This window comes from Plectropomus leopardus, chromosome 23, assembly GCF_008729295.1.
Source record: "Plectropomus leopardus isolate mb chromosome 23, YSFRI_Pleo_2.0, whole genome shotgun sequence".
NCBI lineage: Eukaryota > Metazoa > Chordata > Actinopteri > Perciformes > Serranidae > Plectropomus > Plectropomus leopardus.
Window position 1 is genome coordinate 10,225,422 of NC_056485.1, and position 22,101 is coordinate 10,247,522.

General features: G+C 38.8%; 2 protein-coding genes across 7 annotated transcripts in view; one reads left to right on the forward strand and one right to left on the reverse strand.

Moving 5' to 3' along the window:
• The window catches only part of kcnip4a (potassium voltage-gated channel interacting protein 4a), a 134,511-nt gene extending 130,918 nt beyond the window's left edge, over positions 1-3,593 (forward strand). For 5 of the 6 annotated variants that reach the window (XM_042511812.1, XM_042511814.1, XM_042511816.1 and 2 more), the window contains one exon: positions 3,348-3,593. The gene's annotated coding sequence lies outside the window, so the exon portion shown is untranslated. The remainder of the gene's footprint in view (positions 1-3,347) is intronic. The other variant, XM_042511813.1, reaches the window with a different exon arrangement.
• On the reverse strand, positions 979-20,442 carry sec24d (SEC24 homolog D, COPII coat complex component). The gene is made up of 23 exons (XM_042511811.1): positions 20,363-20,442; positions 19,073-19,283; positions 18,039-18,141; positions 17,595-17,731; positions 16,995-17,405; positions 16,138-16,259; positions 15,737-15,848; positions 15,251-15,378; positions 13,333-13,471; positions 13,038-13,153; positions 11,652-11,776; positions 9,752-9,943; positions 9,283-9,376; positions 8,300-8,416; positions 7,910-8,080; positions 7,229-7,325; positions 6,993-7,138; positions 6,271-6,409; positions 5,575-5,693; positions 5,219-5,398; positions 4,832-5,023; positions 4,083-4,172; positions 979-2,920 (listed from the first exon to the last, which is right to left on the reverse strand). Exons 2-23 carry the CDS (start codon positions 19,221-19,223, stop codon positions 2,780-2,782), a joined length of 3,222 nt encoding a protein of 1,073 aa, XP_042367745.1. The 5' UTR covers positions 19,224-19,283; positions 20,363-20,442; the 3' UTR covers positions 979-2,779.
• Positions 20,443-22,101: the final 1,659 nt, after the last annotated feature.

The window sequence follows — 22,101 nt, forward strand, 5'->3', positions numbered from 1 at the left end:
TTCTAAACATGTCTACCATATATATCACAGTGGATGGAGACACATTCTGTCTAAAAACAATGAAGCATTTCTACATTTGTTGTGTAATTAATATCCAAAGCCAACTATCTAGACAAAAGTGAAAAAATAAATGATACAACTTAATCTTTAAAATCTGTGTTAAATTACTTACAACATTAAAGGATGTAGAATATAACATATTACTGTATGATTATCAAACCACGTTAGTATGCTAGAATAGTGTTATTTAGAAAAATGTTGAAGATTCTGTATTATTTTGGTGTCTACACCTTAATTTTCAGATAGTAAATTCTAAAATGTAGATTATAAAAATTGTTAATTATAAAATGTAGATTATTGGATGACTCATAACATAATGGATCTGTTAATATATTTGATTCTGTGATATCAACATAATAGGTCCCAAAATACTGATTTTAGTGATTTTCACACTGTAAGCTTGTAATATTGAGTCACAGACACTTAAATTTAGAACTGAAGTTAAATTTTTACATGAGAAATATAAAATCTAATGGTGCATGATTTATGATTAAATATAGACAAAATTAGTTTAATGTCCAACTTAATCAGATCATATTCCAAATCAAAAAGCATATTCATCTGAATTGTCTGACTGGAGAATAGTAATCTGACGCCCCCTTGTGGTGGCAAGAGGACAACGCACACAAGTTCAAAAAAAATTATTTCCTGGTTTTGATCAAATAATATTGTTGGTTGTTTGTGTAAAATGATTTTAGTGTTCATTTTGGACTTTGTACTTGTTAATTATGTGAAATTGAATCTCAGCAGAAGCAGAATTATTTTCAAAGGGCAAATGACCACCAATCAGCAAACTGAATGTAAACATTTAGATTAGTGCTACCTTATAAACAGAAGTGTAGTTCTGGCTTGCAATTAATACTGTCAGTTAATCTGCTTTTTTTTAATTTTTTTAAAAAAAAAGACAGAGTAGCAAGATTTATGTCAAGAATTTAATTCAGACAAAATTTGTTGAGGGTTTGGAATAAAATATTCATGGCACGCCAAGCCCGTGAACGTCCATAGGTCAACTCAGAAAACAACTGTCCATCTTTCCAGTTCAAATGAAATCACTTCTTCTGACGTAAAATAGTAAGGTACTCAAATTACCTGAGATAAGTTTGCATACAAACCAAAAAGACTGAAATCAGCCATTGACTTCTGGGACATACATACTCGGAACATATAACAACTATTTTATCAACTTAAGGCAGGTGGTCATATTTCTAAACACAAGTTGTGTATTTCATGTACAAAAAGACTTTTGCCGGCCACAAATACACTCAAATATTTATCAGATGTATACATGAATTACACAGAGGCAAAAACCTCTATTTAAACAAGCAAAGTAATACAATATGATGCTTGCTGCACTGACACCCAAGAATGAAATGTTACATATCAACATAGCAGACAGTTGTGCAAGATTTTACTGAACTCAGGTCAAACAAAGAGCTTTTCATACTAAAAATCTGATGATCCGGATTTTATTTTACTGACACTATGGGCACAAGTCAGATTTGCAGGGTGGCACTTTTACTCATAATATGGCATTGGTATAGGTTTTTGGGAAGTATTTCTCAAAATAATTCACTCCCAACAAAGAGCAGATCACTGTTTGACTGTTGTGTGAGTTTTATGGAACAGAATAATATCTGGGCCCTTTTTGCTCCCTCTGATGCCTCTATGCACCATTTGTAGTCCATTCTTTTTTTTTTTTTAAGTGTAGAAAAAATAAGTGGCATTTTTCATCCAGACACGAGTGTGTTCTTCATGTAGAGCAACAGCTGTGTTCATTTATTGTAATCTCCGCACACCAAAACAAAATGTTTTCTGCGTCACCGCACACAGCGAAAATCCAGTCTCTACTATAAATGGTCAAAGAATCTGATTTTTTTTTTTTTTTTTGTGGTGCAAATTAAATGCTTTGAATCACTTATGGTGTAATGACAGGAATAATTTTCAGTCTCGGCAGCAGCTGCATCGTTTCTGCTAAATTATGAATACCTAGTACTGTGTATACACTACTTGTGTGTATGCTTATTTTGGTAAATTTTCCACTAAGGAAAGCAACAATGTGAAAGTTAAAAGCCTCTACAAGTCTTATATTTTAAATTTTGAGTATTAATTTTTTAAAAAGAAATTTTTAAAGACGGTTTTAAAATGAGTTACTGGGACTCTACATATTCAGTCTTCATGGGAGAAAGTCACGTATAACAAAGACTGGCAGGCTTTATTGAGTTTCAAAGTGAACGTCTACAGTATTGCCCACAAATAACCCCTTGTCTTGATCCTGTAAATCTGCAAAATAAAATGTAAAACTCAATTGAGTGTTGAGAAATATGGTGTATTGCTTATGGACGTGGGCTTTATGCCAAAGTGCATTTCAGCCTCAGACGCTGATGTCATTCCCGTCTCCGCAGTCCATCACGCAGAGCATCTGTGCGGGAAATGCTGGATGTGTTGTCTGTGTTTTACTTGGAGGTTCCTCAGGTGACAAGTGGTTATTTGATGATCATACTGTGTGTACACTAAAGCATTTTGGAAAGGCAGCTTTGGACTCTCAAATCTCAAAAGGCTTTCCCGGTTCCTTCTTCTGTCTTCGTAAAACCCTTAAAGTTTCTTTCTGTCGACCGTCAAATGAAGCCAACTGAGACTGACCCTGTGAGGTTTGTGCGTGGTCCGTTAGATGCCGTGTTTCTCCCAGGCCAGAGAGGAAGAGGAAACAGTGATGAGGGGGTTAAGTGAGCAGCTGCCTGATCTCTCGGTGAACGTAGCAAAGGAAGTCCATGTAGGAAGCTCCACCGTGCAGGCCTTTATCCTCCACCAGGAACTGACGGAACAGCATCTCTGGTTTGTCTTTCTGCCTTACAATTTGGAGCTGAGAGGGACAAGGAAAAAAAGAAAGTCCGAATGCAGTTTAGGAGTCAATTTAACGCATTTTATGTTTTACATTGACCAGCTGAGTTCCACTGACCTCGATTCTTCAAAATGTGCTTAAAGATCTAGTGTGTAGGATTTAGACGAATATATTGGTATATTTTCTTACACGTATAATCTTCTAAAAATAAGAATTATCACATTTTTGTCAACTCATAATAAACCCTTTTATATCTACATAAGGAGCAGTTCCTCATCCACGGTGGTCACCATGTCACATCGTCATGTTTCTACAGTAGCCTAGTAGTCCATTCATGTTTTCCCATCAGCCACCCTATTAAGCTGCTTTAGAAAAACTCAAATTGTAATGTTAAACTGCTTTATACGGTGTTGTTACTGGTTTGAATCATTGGCTGAGTTTGTTACAGAGCAGATGACCAACGACCTCTGTTGACCCTCCTAATCAAAGAACATGAGAGGAATCCAAACTTGGACTTCACACTTTGCACGTGGGAGAAGTTTCAGCTGATTGATATCTTCGATCCTCACCGCAAGACGCCTCTAATTTCTGCACACTGCTCCTTAAACTCGCCATTGTTTCTTGGATGATACATTGTTGACGTGATCAGTGCTTGTTCTGGTTTTAAATATAACATGTTTCAAATCCATGTAAACCTGTCTCTGTGTTTTTTGATTTGTGTATGTTGTTTTGCTTCATTTGAAGAATTGGGATTGTAGCATCCAATGGATTTAATCATTTGTTATCTGAATTTGACCCATGCTAACCATTTTATAGCACTGGTGCTGCTGTGCAAGTGTACCAACATGATTTCAATTATATCAACGGTTGTGTTCTTTTTAACTTATAGTAAACCAAACATTTTAAACTATCCATTTATTTTACAAAATTCTGATTTGCATTCCTAACTTGTATTTTTATTAGCTGGTTTATAACAATTATTAAAACATTACATTTTGGAGCAGTTGTGGGGTAATGTATTTTCTCAATAGCTCCACTAGAGGGACGCAGAGATCATTCAAGGCTGTATGACAGTCAGTTTCACTGTTTAATTTTTCTTTGAAAAAATGTAATAAGAGAAGAGGCTTGCTTGTTTTTAATTAAAAATGTTTTTGGGAGCATGTTGCTGCTTTGAGTGTGTTACCTTCATAGAGTTTGGCCTGTTTTCAAGCAGGCCACTAATGATGGATCGGACCTTTTTTGACAATGGGTTGTCCAGTTCTGGCAGCGCACACTGAAAAACACAAAACGAGAAGGTTGGTTCAGTCTAAAATAAGGGTTAATAAGTTGCTGGGTAAATAAGTCACGACTTTAACACATTTATTATATGCACTGGTGTCCTTTCAGGATGGGAAGCGAACAGCCTTGATTTATTTATAAAGCTGAGATCACTGAGGTATTTAATGAATGTTACTTGTCATAGAAATACTCCATTTACACTGCCTACCATCTGCCATCTGAAACACATTCCTGCCATGTTCTTTTCCTCTTATGTAAAAAAAAAAAAAAAAAAACATGTTTAAAACATGTTTAAGTGTTGTTACTGTGTTAGGGTTAAAGTGTTTCATTGCGCTATTGTTGACTAAGTTTAGCTTATTTTAAAGGGTAAGCTTGTGGAGTTTATCCACTTTTGAATGTATCAAATGATTTCCTGATGGATCAAATCATGGTTACATGTAAGATTTTATTACAAATTTAATCTTTTCTGAGTTATGAAGTGTCTGTCTCAGAAGTGGACTTGTATTTCCAGGGCGTATTGCCTAACCAAACATCCAGACATTCTCTTCCTGTACTGTAATACCTTTAGGCTCAGCAGGGGTAAGAAAATATCTAATATTGCTAAGATCATACTGGTTTATAAATGTGTTGAGGTGGAAGTAAATGAATTCTGACCATGTGTCCTTGCAGGTGGGCGAGGGAGGGCAGGTTAAAGATGCTCTGGATGAGGTCCGGAGGGCTCGCTTGGCCCAGCCACAGAAACATGGAGTGGCCGTTTTCCAGCAGAAACATGCCAGAGTCTGTCAGACGCTCCTCCGAGCAGCGCACTTGAGCAGGCAGAGCCTCACTGCTGACATCAATGTTGTGCTGAAAAATTAGCAAATGTATCATTGCTACATTATCACTTTTCCTTCTATATGTAAAATGTAAAAAAAAATATGTCAAGATTTGTCTTTATTTTGACTTGAAAAATGGTTCAAAGATTCGAAATCCTCCTGAGCGTACTCTGTTTAACATGTATAAGTGGATTTATCTCAAAGTGTGTGTGAGCTTGTCCCGTACCAGTGGGGTGAGGCGTGGGTACAGCAGCAGCTGTGTGTCCTCCACCCCCATTGCCATGATCGACAGCCTTTGATGCGCTCTCTCATCTGTTGACAGCTCTGTGCTGCCGACCAGGGGAGCATTTTTCATCAGGCTGTTCATGTAGACCGGAAACACCTTCATGGCGTCAGGCAGGATCAGCTACATGTGGATACAGGTATAAAAACATTACTGTTACCTTCTGAGAGATGGATGTACCATCAAATCTTTAGTTACAAACACAAAATGTATCATATATGTATATAAAGGAGTTCTTTGCATCTTAAATCAAAGCCTAAATTCAAATATTTTATTTCCAGGTGTTGTCCTGCACTGACCTGGCTGGCAGCGGAGGGGCTGGCACAGTTCTTCCTGTAGCACGCCAGCATGTGGGCCGTCTGGTTGACCAGGATTTCCCTGACATTCTTTAGGGGCTGGTTTAATATGGCACGGCAAGCTGAATGGGCACAAGAAAAGGTTAGTTAAAAGACACAAAAGAGCGTGGAGAGGAACAGCAAGTCTAACTGGCAGCTAAGGATAAGTACAGGAATAAATCACAATGAATGAAAGATGAGAAAAATCAGGCAGGACAAGAGAGGGTGCACAGGGGAGCTGAAGAGCAGCCGGACCAATGAAAGAAGGCAACTGAAGGTCAGTAAAACCGCTGCACTTAAGGCTCACAATGTGCAGATAACAGAAAGGCTCAGTGTCATCTGTATTTTATGTGAAACATGTGGTTCTCATTTCCATAACTCATTCTTTTACTCATAAGTCTGAGTATTAGCAGATTATCAAGTGATGCATGGGGGAAATTCAGCAAAGGTCAGGATGATACATCAGCAGGCTACGTCTGCACGACACTACAAGCCTAAATCAAGAAAGCTGACTCCCTCCTAAAATACTGTACTTCTCCTAAATCATGGGAAGAAAAATACATCTCTTCTGCATCTGTGCTTTTAGTGCAAACTTGAAATTAAACATAAAATGAAGCTTTAAGTGTGGATGAGTCATGAAGAATATACAAGGACAGTCACCTGATTTGGCAAAGAAGTTGATGAGTGAGTCGGTCTCACAGCTCTTGTACAGCTCCGACAACTGCGAGCTGCAGTTCAGACTGAGATTGTGGATGCGGAGACGTCGCTGTCCGCTGATGGTGGTGTACAGCAAGGCACACTGGGAAACAGAGTCCAATCATAAGTTATGACTAAATCTTTGGGATTTAACTCCTGAAAAATCAGCAAATTGATATTTTTTCTCTTTAGATTTTTGTTCTGTGTGTGTGTGTGTGGAATCAGACAACTTTTTCAACATTTCGCAGAGGCAACTGCATCGATTTCCATTTCTCTAAAAGCCAAGCAACAATCATACCCTCTGCAGTTACTTAAATTGTTCCACTGTCTGCTATTTTTACTGCTGGGGAAATTAACTACAAAGAACTTCAGTGGTACTCTTATGTCAGTGGGGATAGCTACCAAAGTGATTGGGGACAACAAGGGTGCTATCCTCTTCCTGTTTTGGTTACACAAAGCGACTCTTTTTGTACTGTACATCAAACCTTAATTTTCCCATACCCAGTGGCAGACAGAATTTCATAGTAAAAGCAGGCTTATAGAGGGAGCCGATCTTAACACAAATGGTGTAATTATCCTGTAGACATTACATTGTGCAATCAAAATTTGCCTCATAATGATAAGTTAAGGAAAAAAAGTGTGTATTTCTTCTTTAAATGAGGCATATTTTCAAAAAGGACACATACCTGCATGAGTGCCCCAGTCTCCTCACTGAGTGTGTCGTCGTGCCTGAACTCTACGGTCACAGCCTTGTCACAGTCCACAGCTGCCATCTCTATATCTGTGGTGTTGTTCATATGGATGGCACCAAAGAACTCAGTGGCTCTGAAACCTGATGACAGAAACACACAATAGAGTAAAGCACTGAGAGGTAAATCCTTTGATACATCACATACCAGACACAAAGTCTCATATTCCTTACCTGTGCTGGTACGAACGCGCATGATGGCATCGAATCCGATGCTCTTCTGCACATCTTTTCTCAGATCTCTGAGGAAATGCTCTCCATCAGTCTCCACCTGAATCAGCAGCAAATATTATGTGCTTTAGTTTTAACCAGCAGATGGCAGTATTGTCCATTTAGTGCCATGCCAAGGACAATAAATTTACATTAACACAAGTAGTTTAGTCCAATATTAAGAGATGTGATTTTGTGACATGTCAGTTTGGGCAAAGTAAACAATAAAAAGAATGTTTATTCCACAAATAATTAGATTAAAGTAATTAAGTAGTTAAAGCCTGTACTGTTGCGTTACTACATTGCACTGTCACTATAAACTTGTCTATTATACATTTTGTCCTTGTGTGTGAAACTGCATTGTATTGCCTTTTTTGTGTGGTGTGTTAGTACAGTTTGGAGTAATTTCCCACGCTTGTTGCACTATTCCTATGGGACATTTTTATAATAGACTGTGGGTACTGTGCCAAAGTTGTTATGTGGAACAAACCAGCTTTTAAATGTCTTTTCCTATGTGTTAAATTCTGACTTCTCGGTGTAGTGACAAGAAATAAAAACTTCTTTCTTTGTTTTGCTTGCAGCATCTTGTGTATGTTTCAGAGGCCTATGAATACTTCAAACAAGTGTGCCTGCTGCATGTTGTACCTGGAAGTTGTTGTACTTGTAGACAGAGCCTCCGGTGTGCGAAGGCACATCAGCCATGGTTGCCACGTCCACATACTGGCTGGGAAAGAGGAAGAGATCCACACAGCAGCCCTGTGCCACACAGTCCTTAGACAGCTGCTCATACACTCCTTTCTGGGGCTGGAACAGGATCTAAGATAAAAACAGAATTTTGGGTAAGTCTCCTGTGGCAGAATCCTCAGATTTCAAACAAAGCTCAAAGATTGCATCCACCACATTGGACTCATGCAGATGAGTTCCTTTGCTTACTGACACTGAGCTCTGGCACTGTGTTTTTACTCCACAACTGCAAGCAGTCTAAATTTGGAGTTCTGAATAAGCTGTACAATATAAGTTCAAAAAGCAGCTCACTTTCTCTTTCTCCGTGTTGACCAGCTTTTTGTCATCTCTGTTCTTGAGTTTGCCAGGAGCCTCAGCAGTGGGCATGGAGGACTGGAAGATGAAGAGCTTTCCGCTACATTCTGCAGCCTGGAGCACAGACAGCGATGAGAGAGAAATGATTTCAAATGAAGACCAAACCGAGGTGTGGAGTGTGTTGATTGCTCATGCAGTTTTTTTTTGTTTTTTTTTCATGTCTTAACAATGAAACCATGAGGTCACAAGGTGCAAAATTCCACTCCCGCAGAGGATCAGATTATCCTAATAATAACAAACAATATATACAGAGTTCTCCCCTGTGTTTCAAAATAAACAGATAATGAAACCGATTAAGATGTAAGCAATAGCCAAAATAAAAATATGAAAAGGCATGAACAAACACAGAAAGTCACAGACTCATTTGCTGTTGTGTAACACCACAACTGCTTCCAATTAAACTTTTGTGAACTTTTCCTTCCGTGAGCGCCAAAAGACTGACCTCATCTCACTGGGAAAGTTTGTTGGACTTAAAAGTAAACACAAACATATCAGGAATAGAAAAGAGAAACTTCACTGAGTTGATAGGTTGAATGAGTTCAGATGTCAAAGTTGGGGTGAGCAGTACGTCTGAAATATTTTGACACATTAAAGCAATCTTGCGGGGGCGGGTGCAGTGCAATTTCTCTCTCTTTATATTTTAATTGGTTGACCGTTTTTAGAAAGACAGTATGTGTTTTGGCTACACTACATGTAATTGGAATCCATTAGCATTATGACAAAAATGACAAGTGTGTTAGACTGACTAACACTGATGCTAATCAAGTGTGGCTTGCAAAACTGGACGCTTCCAACTGTCCTAATGAGTTGGAAGACAATCGTTCACATGCAAAACTATAGCAAACACACATGACTGAGAGAGGTTGCAGCGGGCCCCTAGTCTCCCGCTACATGTCGACAGTTGTCACACTGTGACTAACCTTGAATGCCTCCACGCCGGCCTGGATGACAGGAGCAAAGACCGTTTCACTCTCGTTGGTGTCTGCAAACATATCAGGGATCTGGTCCAGGAGGCTAGAGAGAAGGATGACAGGATTAAGGCTGACATGTGACATTGTTCTCACTGCCTTGTTGAATGCCTTCCTATGACAATGCCTGGCTGAAATGTATCTTAAATAAAAAACTTGACATTGATTCAGTATTTGGTCTTTCCCACATATTGTTTTTTACTTCAAAAAGATTGTTTTGTAAATATTTGACTGAAGCAATGTTGATCTCTATACCAAATTAAACAGTTTCATATCTAGTGATACCAAAATAAACCTTTTTTGGGGGGGGGTTTAGCTGGATTACTTCAGAGAATTCTCAGGATAAACATGCCTCCCCCTACTACATGGGGCATCCAAGATAAACAGTTCTTCCACAAACTAATGAAAAGTTGTATCTTACTTGTAGATAACAGCCCTTGAGTCCTGATAGTTGACGAGGAAGCCATCGAGCAGTGGGACAAACATCTCAGCTGTGTCCGAAACCACCATCATCTGGGGCTGGGCCAAAGCGCTCTTCACGTTGTAGAAGTGGAGGACCTTGTTGTAGGTGACAAAGCCAACCTTGATGGCAGAGCTCTCCATACCTGCCTCACTGGTGAGGGAGAGAGAACAAGCCTCAGTGAGTTCCAGGATGTTTTCAGTAAGTCAGTTTGTGTGAAATGTATAAAATCTGTTTTGTCCAGGGCTTTAAAGATTATTTAGTTGAAGACATACTACTTGTGCTTTTTCCTCTCTTTAATAAGTATTTTTGCTAGAAAGATGATCTTTTCATGAAACTGGCCTGTCTGTATAGCAGAAAGACACAAATATTTTTGATATAGGTGCTATACTAACAGAGAAAATAGAGAAAAGGAGGCTGTGGCATTTGCCTTTTACTCAAGAGGTATACATCTACCACAATGCACTTTGCTACACCGGATCAATAAACACTCCTGCTGGTGAGCGGCATAATGCGAGCTTGGCCGTTTGGACAAAGGAAAACAATGTAAATAAAAGTGAATATTCATTCATTATTAATTTAATATTGGAAAATTCATTATTCAAATTATTCAAGTCTTTGCAGATTCAGCTGACCTGCTGTGCACTGACTAAAAGACTTTCTGTATTAATACATTTAGTTTGAATGAAATAATAAAATTAAATAAATGAATAATAATGAAGTGAAACAATTTAGCCCTGTCTAATTTCCCTTTAATAAGTACCAAAACACAGTCCTTCCTCAAAACTTTGTAGGGACTTTAAGAAGAAATAAATTATTGACTTATAAAATACATGATTACCAAAAACTGTTTTAAGAACTAAATAAATGCCACATAAAGAAATAAAAACATGAAAACACGTAACATTTACCAGAACTTTCTGAGGTGTGGTACCTATCCTGAACATAAAACCACACATCAAAACCTTTAACCATCATAGTGACTGAAAAGCATTCTTTACTGACAATGCCAACTCCAGTTTGTAGATGTCTCTCTCTCTCTCTACTGTAAAGAAAAAATCATTTGTCTTCTTTTCATACTGTGCCAGACAGTGATTAAAAAATGCCAGTGATGATTAAAAAAAGTCTGCCTACATCTGCGTTTACTTAAACTGCACTCTATCTTGAGTGAATTCAACATGCATTCAGCAAATAGTGCAGAATGACATCAACCAAATGTTTTAACATAGTGCCTTTTAAAACAAAAGTGAAGTTTCAAACACAGCTGAAGAGAGGGCTTATCAGAAGTACACTTCTACTAAGTGTTTTCAGGATGATGTCATGGCAGTGGACAAATGAGTATGTATTGCTGCTGGCACTAATGAAGTGGAGAGAAGAAAAAGACCATTTTTAAGTTATTTTAGGAATAAGCAGGTGAAGTACATCATTGACTCTAAATCAAAAACTTCCATAGTTATGCTTGACCAAAAAAACAATGTTTTCTGTCTGTCACTGCTTTTTGTTTTGTTTTTGGTTCCCTTTAGAGAGCAGAGTCTGCACTATAATATTTTCCATTTTTGGCAACCTCGGTGCCCACCCTGACCGATACCAGCCATCTGCAAAACTTCATGCAAGAATATTCAGCTGATGAGAACAGATAGTTGGCGTGGTGTTTAAGATTTGAGGTAAGTCCTTTTTTGGCATATGTCGGATGCAAACTGTAGTAGCAGACAGTGGTCTCTTGCACTGGGCTCTAGCAATCAGTATAGAAAATGTATAGCACCGAATGTAGCAAATGATAAATATTGCATTCCTACCTGTACTGTATGAGCGTGTGTGTGTGTGTGTGTGTGTGTGTGGTTTTCTGAAGTACTGTGCATACCTGGGCAGATGCTCCAGCAGAGTCTTTAGCTCATCACATATCAGTTTGACCAGTCCACTTTTAATGTTGTTATAGGACACGTCAATCATAAAGATGTAAGCAGGAGGATTTGGACGCTTGTTGTTCTGTGTGAGAAGAAGTCAGCAGGTGTAATTAATTAGCTGTTTTCAAATCTTTCCAAGCTAATGCAGCTTGACAGGCATGCAGCATAAAATACCTGATTTCAAAAGGAAATGAGAAAAAATGTTTTTTATGCAAATCTAAGCTCTTGAACACACAAGTCATATGCAAACATTATTCCACTTTTTAGTTCTGTATCCTCTAAGTTAAGGTCTTAATCATACCAACAATCATAATCAACAAAGGCACAAACCTGGGGTCATCCTGTGTGCTGTCCACCGTCTTTTCTATTATTAGTTCTAAATACCAGAGATTTGGTTCCCGTTGGTGCTTGTTTATGACTTAAGGTAGCTGTAAGGTAGCTGTGAGGAGACCCTGAGGAGGAGACCCCGATTGCAATGTGTGTGTGTGTGTGTGTGTGTGTGAGAGAGGGGGATTGTCAGTAAGACATTGCTATGTTTTCACAGTTACAATCCATGACAAGACAATCACCTTGCAGGCTTTTGTTTAATAGCTGTCCTGCAGAGGCTGTTTATGAATCTTAATAAACAGAGCAAAAGTAGGCCAGTGGAGTGACTCAGCTTTGCCAGCTTCCTCAAACCTTCTAATGTTGTTCTCAACAACCACAGCCTCCGTAGGGAGGTGCACCTCAATGGCATTGCTGTCTTTCTTGTGTTTGCGAAACAACTGAGCTGAACACTGTTTATCCTGCATTAAGTTTTGATAAAGTTCATGATAAATGTTAGTGTGCCAAAAGGTCCTTTGGAAAAATCAGTCGTGAAATCCTTTAGATTCAAGTATTTGCTGTTCTATGTTACATCTATGCATAAAGTCGGCTTTAAGCCAGCAAACAATCTTTGAATTATACAGCCCCAGTGTTTTCCACAGACTTAGAATTTAGGAGTTTGAATCATGGGATGACCAATTGATCTATTTATCTGTTCAGAACTGATCAGATCAACAGATGAAAGTAGCAGCTGCTGTAGAGGCAAGTGAAAGCAAACATTTAGACCCCAGGCAATGAACTTACACTTAACAGAATGAATGAATAACAGAATGGTATATATATTCCAATCGCGCTCCCACTGTACCTCTAAGCTCCAAAGATAAAAAACTAACATGTGGTGGTAGATGTTTTCAATTGTGGTCCCCCCCCCCCCACAAAAAAAATTACGTGTGTGAAACACTGAGCTTGTTTCTGTTGTTCAGCTTAATCCAATCTGCATGTATACTGAATGGTAGTCGATAGAGCTTAAGTAGTTGTACCTTGCAGTAGTCCAGAGTGGCTTCAAACTCGTAGGATCCCAGTGACAGCTCAGGTTTTTCATAGAAGTCCACCCTCCGGCCCATGTGGTCAAGATGTTGGAAATAGAAGACTGGCACTAGGGGACGATAAAGAAATAAAATTTGATATAGAACTGTGCCCAATGTATAAATGGTTTACCTGTTTTCCTGTTCTTTTAATTAAACAAATTTACTTTTAGACTTCAAAAAGTAACTTGATGTATCTTTTTTGGCTGCTTTACATGTTAGAGTTAGCCTCTTTCCCATTACACCGTACCTTCATTTACACAGTTGCAGAAACCACACTGGTAGCGTCGACCCCCGTCTATAAACTGCATGTAGGGACACATGTAGGCCTTGCATCGATTGCAGCGGATGGGGCCCGTCTCACCATGGTTCACAACATATAGAGGAGTCTAAACAGGGACAAACGAAAATACATTATGGTAAAGTTTTCCACAGCTGTTCTAAATTAAAGCAGGCCCTTGTATTTCAAAATCTGTCCCTTAAAAGGAAGTTGAATGACCGTGACAACTTAAAGATAAGGATCATGGTTTAATTCTTTTTTTATAGACTGACTTTTAAGTGTGTACATCCCCTGTTATGTTTCCCATGTTTTCAGCAGTATTTACCATTCTAAGACTATACTCTTTCACATACTACTGTACTATAACCCGTGTAAATTCAGCTCTGTTTAAAGCATCACTGATTCCATGGCACCCAAACAATACACACTGCACTTTTATATACAGAACATTTGTCTGACGTAGATTAAAAATGTCTTGCAAGAAGTTATTTAATAATACACATACCACAGCACTGTTACTAAGTACCATATGCAGACCTGCAGATGACAGAAACTGTCTGAACACTGTTTATTCAATACTCCCTGCAAACTAAATTGAAAATGGACTCAAATACCATAAAACACATGCAGACGAGATAGCAAGTAGGCTTTATTGTTATACTGGAGAATTTAAGGTGGAGAGTTAAGCTTTTACATTATCTATGAGTTGTTTACCCAATGCATAGAACAAAACCTGTTGGATGATAAAGCAAATTCAAACAACATCCAAGCACAACAGCATGCCATTTCCAGTCATGTCCAAACTCAGAGCATTGATAAAGTTTTACTATTTACTATAATTGTTAAGTGATTATGCTCCTTGTTGCACTCGATGGAGTCAAATCTGAGACTGCAAAACACTCAAGTTTGATTCCTTTTGTATAAACCTCCTTTCTTCTTCTGACTTTTGCTAATTAGCCTAAAGCCAGATGAGAGAAAGCTAACATTGCCTAAAAAGGCCAATGGGTTCCTGGGACAAGGCGAGTGGAGGGGGAGGGGTATCTACAGCAGGATTCTTGGACCACATATGATCCAAAAGGAGGTCATTTACAGGACAGCTTAACTTTTGTAGTACATGGAGGCATCTATCAAAGGAAAAGAACATTTGGTGGTTGTATACTCCTTTTTTCCCAAACTGACTTTTAGGTGTTCTATAAACTTTAAAAAATAAAGGTAGATGTATCAGTCTCTATCCTCCAAGTAAATGCTATGGTAGGAAATTATACATAAAAGCATGTGTCTTAATTGAGGCTTTAAATACCTAAAAATTTCCTTGACAACTAGATACAACAAAAAAACTTATAGAGGGAAATATCACAAAAAACTCAGTTTCATTAGTCATTCTAAAGATGGCAGTTTACAACATTTAAAAAACACAGCTCACTCTAAAGATATAATTACTTAAGTGTGTGATGACTGTTTTAGCGTACAATGTTTCCCGTATATAGAAGTTAGGCCCACCCAAGAAGTTTTTGTCCTTTCAAAACTAGGTATAGAAATGCAAAAGTGCATTCTGATTGTTAATATGTTGCATTTATATGTAAACATACAGAACTGGGGGAAAAAGTAATCAAAACTCTGGACACAATGCAGCATCACTGCCTATTTAAGTGATGAAGTGAGATGCTTTCCAACACAAGGCTGAGTGCCAAAAATGAATTCTCTATGGGCTACACTTATATATAAATGCATGTATCATTCCCTGAAAGAGTCGGACTTTACAACCATACTGGTAATCTACTCAATCTTACTCTCTTTGTTGGTTTATCTTAGTAGATGATAACATATTGTTGATATAATTTTTAGTTATGGAAACTGGCCATTAGTTATAACTAAAACCATGACTTACCTCATTCTTTGGCAAACTGGCAAAGGGTTTAATGATGGAGGCCAGGGGCACTTGGCACTGTTTGGCCAGATCGGCGGTGCAAGGTAGAGAGTAAGTGGTGCAGCGTATGAACCTCGGACTGGCGTTGCCTGGGTTTACCAAACAAAAAATACAAACAAAAAAAGGGTCAGTGACACTGATATCATGATAGAGCACATTTCTGTCACCGCTCTCAAAGAAACAAGTATAGACTATAATTCTGCATGTTAAATGTATCATTACCAGAAATGGTCAATAATTACAATTCTGAAGAAAATGTCTCCATGTTGAGTAAAAGCCTTTAAATTACATCTCACAAATGACATAGAAATGACTGGACTTGATGTGCACTACATGAACACGTGCACTGGCATACGTGTGTAGAAATTGTTTAAAAAAGGTTCAATATTCTTTCCAGAGAAAAAAAAAACTTGCTTGGAGAAAAGTTTAAATGTTGTTATGAGTTACCTTGGTCCTCGACTGTGAAGTCAGTGGTGACCAGAGGTGGAACCTGTCCTCTGATGTTTGTGCTGTAGACCTGCCCCCCTTGTTTGACTCGATCATCCTCAATGACTTGAGTCTAAAGCAGAAAAGTTATGAATTATAAACAATCTGACTCTTCTAGACATAAGTAAATACAATGTTTTTAAAAATAAATACTTCATCAAAACTAAATGGCAAACAAATAATGCAATGTTCATCAAGTTTGCTTTTGCTTGATTATATGCCCAAATATGAACATTAAGTAATTTTAACAAAAAAGATGTTCGATGCCTACATACACCAGAAATTAATAAGCTGTTGGTTCAGCATTTGGTATGTTGTAATGTGAAGGTATGCAGTCTCAGGAGGATTAGCTGTCTACTCACTATGCTGGGGATCGAGTCAGGGTCTAGTTTCTTCTGAGGTGGTCCTGCCAGTCCACCTGGTGATCCAGGGAAGGCCCCTGGCATGCCTGGCTGGGGCCCAGCCATGTGTCCCCCAAACTGACCTGTGCATGAAAGCGGGAAAGACTGGCCATTAAATCACACCTAATGTCAACAGTGTTAAACTAGAATCGTGTGCAGCAGAGCTGATGAGATGAGAGCCCATTGTTTTCATGTTTATCAAAAGGATACAGATTGATAACACTCCTGCCAAACTCTTCTGTACATTTGCTTATCTACAATATTACAAAAAAAAAAGAACTGGACAGAGAATCTCACCCTTATTTTAGTTGTTTTCAAAAGAGAGACTTTTAAAATATACTTACATAAAAAAATAGTTTCAAGTTTAAATTTTTGTAGTAAAATGCTTGTTCACCCACAACTTACATTTTCATTCCTTTAAAGGTCATTCTGACTTATAGTTACAAAAATTTGGTATTACCTTGATACCATGAAACCGCAATATTTTCGGAGACAGTAATCGTATCATAAAATCTCGTACTGTTGCAGCCCTACACACAAAATTACTGAATTAAACATTTTCTTGTGTGAATGGTGACTTTTTGTTTTACTGTGTTGTGGTGGTTAACTGTTATTAATTTCTGTCTTTCGAGCAGGTGATTTCTCTGACCACAAAATCCCTACTCTGAGCTGATGACAGTATTACTACCAATAAGTATCGAACACATTTTTTTGTTAAAAAGCTGTAATAGCTCTTTAACATTAACATTAACATTAACCTTTAACATTCTTTTGACTGGCGTGATCTCAACTCTTTTTGTTTACAGTGTCACAGTTACCTGTTTGCTGTGGATATCCTGGTGGACCAGCAGCTCCAGGACCAGGCTGCTGGAAACCTCCGGGGCCTGGAGGAGGTGGCCCCGGAAAGGGTCTGCCCATTCCTGCCATAGGTGGGCCTGCCATTGGAGAGCCTGCCATCGGCGGGCTTGACATCTGTGGGCCTGCCATCGGTGGACCAGCCATCGGTGGACCGGCCATCGGTGGGCCGGCCATCGGTGGGCCGGCCATCGGTGGGCCGGCCATTGGCATGCTTGCTGGGGGTGACTGTGGTGGAGACATCTGGGAAGACATTTGGGGGGACTGCGGGCCTGGAGGCATCTGTGGCTGGCCCATCGTTGGAGGAGGGGGTCTTTGGAAAGGCTGCTGGGCTACAGAGCTTGTTGGAGGAGGGCTCTGCATGGGACCTGAGGCTACACAAAGAAGTAAAATGAAGAAATACAATCTGGTCAGTACATTTTTAATTCCCTGTCTTATCCTGTCTGATAGATTATAATTAATTATGATAATAATAAAAGCTAATTACATGGCTTTTTTGTTATGTATGCCACACCCTACTGTATTATCTTCCAGAAGTATAAATCCTTAAATATCAAACTTACCATAGTTGCCTAAATTCATAGCACCCATCTGATTGGTGAGCTGCTGGGCAGGAGGTGGGGCTGCAGAGGCCATGTTGTTGTATGCAGACTGAGGAGGTTGTCCATAAGGAGCAGAAACAGCTGGTGGAGCAGGGTATCTGAGGAATTTAACAACACTAATTGATAATACAGCAGGTACAGTGTGGTTTCATGATGAGCTTAATACGCTTTAGTTTTTAAAATGCTGTATGAAACTTTGCAAATATAGTCAAAATAGATCTCTTGCATCTAATCCTTGTTGATTAAAAAAAACATTTTTTTATAGTGAGAGTTTAAAAATAAAGGGATGAGAAAAGAAAGATCTCTTTCCATGTATTTTAACATGCACATTCATGATATCCTTCTGCTGATTTCAGAGAGAAAATAAACCATGCCACACAGTTGCCATGTCATGAAGATTGCTACCTTTGCGGATGTGCGCCATTCTGCTGGACATTTGGGTTGTACTGACCGGACACTGGAGGCGGAGGCATACCAGCAGCAGAGGAAACTGGGGATTTCATCATACCTGCAGTAAGTAACAGACACCACGTGTACACGTGTACAGTTTATGGTATTCACACAGTATCATAGGTTGTTTAATTCTAGATAAAAAACTTTTATACAGTATATTCCACCAAAGCACGGCTTCTCAAAGCATCTGAAAAATGACCTCTGTGGTTTCTCATTTTTTTCAAATAAATCTTTAAGTGAGCTTAGGGTTCTTAAAGGGTCAGGGTGTATTCATCAGTGCGGACATGTGCAGACTAAAACCAGAGTTTTAAAGGAAAGCTATATACAGCTAAGTGTGTAGTTTGCCTGAACAGATCATATTGCCTGCAATGGTTGATCCAAACAGAAATTTGATTATAGTGCTTTCAACTGTGTCCACTGTGGTTGCAGTGGACCCCCATGCTTTTGTCAAGAAAGCATGACAGTTTCTTTGACGTTAGCTTAACCTTCTTTTCTTAAGACCCTAATGTCAGTAGTTCGACTGAGAGTCTAGGAACTGGGTTGCACTTCGGTCAAACAGAGCTTGCGTCAGTGTGCTGTGACATTTAGAATAAATTAATTGTATCCTGTAGCTTGTGCTGCTGGTACTTAACATGCATTCTATTGCAGTGGTTTAGTAGCACATGAATTATTTAAAGGCCAGATAAACAAACACTTAGTGACAGATAAGATAAGACAATGAACAAAACAAAACACCCCCAGCTCTGTACTGAGACATGTTAACTATAACTCATTTTCTGCATTTCAGGCCCCTATTAAAAATATTCATGTCAGCCTAAACACCTGAGCTTCTGTTGTTGTTGTTATGAAAAAAAGAGCTCTTGTTGCTACTGTTGATATAACTGAAGAATAAACGGGCTGATCATGCTAGGTAGGAACAAGATAGGACTTGTTAACAACCACGTTATTTGGGAAAACATCCAAAAACAAGAGCAGAGGTCCTTTACCTGTTGGTGGAGCGCTGAATGCCTGAGGCGGTCCCCCATAGTGCCCATAGAGGGACTGAGCAGGACCAGCTCCAAATCCACTTTGGTAGCCCCCCATCCCTGGCTGGGCCTGGGAGTATGGGGGTGCAGCAACATAACCCTGTTGACTCATGTTGATGGGATGTTACTGTCTTCTCATGCCAGAATGAATGAGTTCTGACAACCTGTTAAGCTGAAAGAATGAAATTTTAAGTTGATGGCTGATGATGTATATGTTTGATTTGGTGTTTCTACCTAATTTGTGACAAAGAGGAAAAAAATAATTAAGCCATAATAACAAATGTTAGTCTGCAAAATGTAAACACGGTATTTAGAAATATAGAGTGACATTTTCTGGTGCTACTCTTAAGTCTATTTCTCCTTTTTCATAAATCTAGCATGGTCCAGACAACAACTGATGTTTGACCTCGTGCAATCATGTACACCCATGTAACATGGACCTTTGAATTGCTCATTGAGAGATAAGGCAGGCCTACCCTTGCTAATATTATTTTTACTGACTGCATGGGTTTTCTGTTTCTGTTTTGCTGTCAGAGCTACTATTCAATAACCCTCACTTTTGCACAATTATGGGAATATCTATATAGTCCCTTAATTAAGGCCATTTCAAACACTCGCAGCAAGCAGCACCTTTTCACGATAAAAGTTATCAAAGCAACGGGCCTGAGGACTTTTTCTCCGGGTGTCAAACCTTTTAAAACAAGTTGAACTTCGGCACAGCTGGGTCAACAAAAATAACAGCTGCGCACTGACAAGTCCATGAAAGCCCTTTATTACAACATAATAAACCAATTTAACATATTCTACCCAAACGAAAAGCAGAAAGAACCGCAAATAATCGTTATTAATTGTTTAGTTCAATAAGTAATCGCGTCTGCCACTTCCGAGAATTGCCACGTCAAAGACCGTTATGATGGCTAATGATTTGAGCATCCCTCTCTTCTTCATTCACATCAAGCTGAACAGACACATATGTCCTCCGAGTATGACTAAAATATTTTGGCTATAACATACAGCTTAACATTTTTTCGAAAGAGCGCAGTATCATGACAGCGACGGCACCTCGTCCAGTGTTGATAACATATTGATAGAAAACGTCTTGCTAGCTACGCGGAAATTACTTCAAAGTTTTCCTTTGCACCAGAAGCGCATTTACTTAAAGCACATGTACCTTGACATAAAGAATAATACAAGAATTAATTTCAAATTTGCATCGGCTACGTGTGTAAATAATGTCGTAATGGTATTTACCTGACTATTGGGCAGAGTCCTCTTCACTGTCTATTGCTCTCAGTGAAAGCAGAGTGCCACGTCAAACTCCACCAAAGCACCGGTCCCTACGTTACTAACGCAATGACAAGCCCCAGTGTTAAAACAGGCAAGTGTTTCCGGTTATTTCTTTCAAAATAAAATATTAAGCGACGATTGAACATCCTTACACGATTTTAATGACGCGTATACAAAACTAGTTTCTTACTATCACAATTTTACGTCTTGATAAAATAAACGTAATGTTCTTTCCGCCACAATATTCGTATTGAAAAATTACATCATGCTTTTATTTTATAAGTAAACAGACGAACTTCCTGCCTTGGTCCATGTGAATTTGGCTGACTTGTGAGGGTGGCATGGTGACGGGCCGTGAGTCGTGTCTGGCGTTGTACGCATGCGTGAAAGAGAGGGAACCCATACACGTCAGCACAGGGGATGTGGACCTGTGCTATCCTTATAGTACACTGATCGAAACAGATTTAACTCTTTGTTATGATAAAAGCACACCCTGACCAAATTTCAACATATTAATGAGGACAAAAGAACAAAATGATGACAGATTTATTTACATGTATTGATTAGGCAAAGGATTCAGGTAATTTACTTTTTGGTATAAGCTTCTGAAGACTGTTAATCAGTCAAATGATGTTTCCAAAAAAAATCATTTTAGGCCTTGCTGACAATTTTTCCTTGGAATGAAATGTGAATACAACATTTTCTAGAGGGCACACACCTTTAAACATACCATGACCCCCTCTCCCACGCAGTCAGTTCAGGTACTGTGGGACAGCTTAATTGGTAAAGTGGGACAGTCATTTTTCTATTAAAAAACAGGCTACTCACCTATGTAGTAAACCAAAACCGTTATAAAAGACAAAACAACCCTATAATTCAATGAAGAAGGAAGAGCTATTCATTTAACATTCATTTGGCGAAATGTAGGCTACTACAAGCCATTTCAGTTAGAACAGTATAGTACAGTTATAAAGCAATGATAGCATGCAACTAACTGATGATCATTTTTGATCAACATTTAATTTCACTTCTGTCAACATGCTAATTATATTATCAAAATAATACAAATTTTAACAGGACAATGTCAAATTCAACTCATTTCAACCATGTAGCCTATCAAAAGTAGCTATTTCATATTTCCATGTTTATCACCATTTCAATTTAATCATGTTGTCTGTCTACGTAGCCTAAATGATGGGCCTTCCCATATACAGGTGAGCTAAACTAGATTTAGGCAACATGCACCGCGCCAGGCATGACCCCTCGAAAATGCCTTGGAAGTGCATCTGGAAAAAAAGCTGGGAGTGCCTTTTGGAGCAGGGCTGCGTACACATACAGTGTGTGCGTGACATTGATAACAGTGTGACTCTGAGCCTTGAGCGGAATAGTTGAAAATAATTTAACCTTTTGCTTGCCCAAAAAACACCTGAAAAATGTAATACAATAGGGTAAACAATGTTATTGCTGGCAACGCTTTTCAAACAATGCGTATTGGTGTGATCAGCCCTTAACTGTTGTTGATACAATGATGAGTGCAAAGGTATGGGATGGTGGTAAGAGTTATTCCCGGGGTGAGACTTATAGGCATGCTAACAACTGATTATATTGTAGTTTTAAAGCATAAATATGGCATAAAATGGTGTCCCACATTACCTGAACAATGCTGTCCCACATTACCTAACATGTTTACCTAATGTCCCACA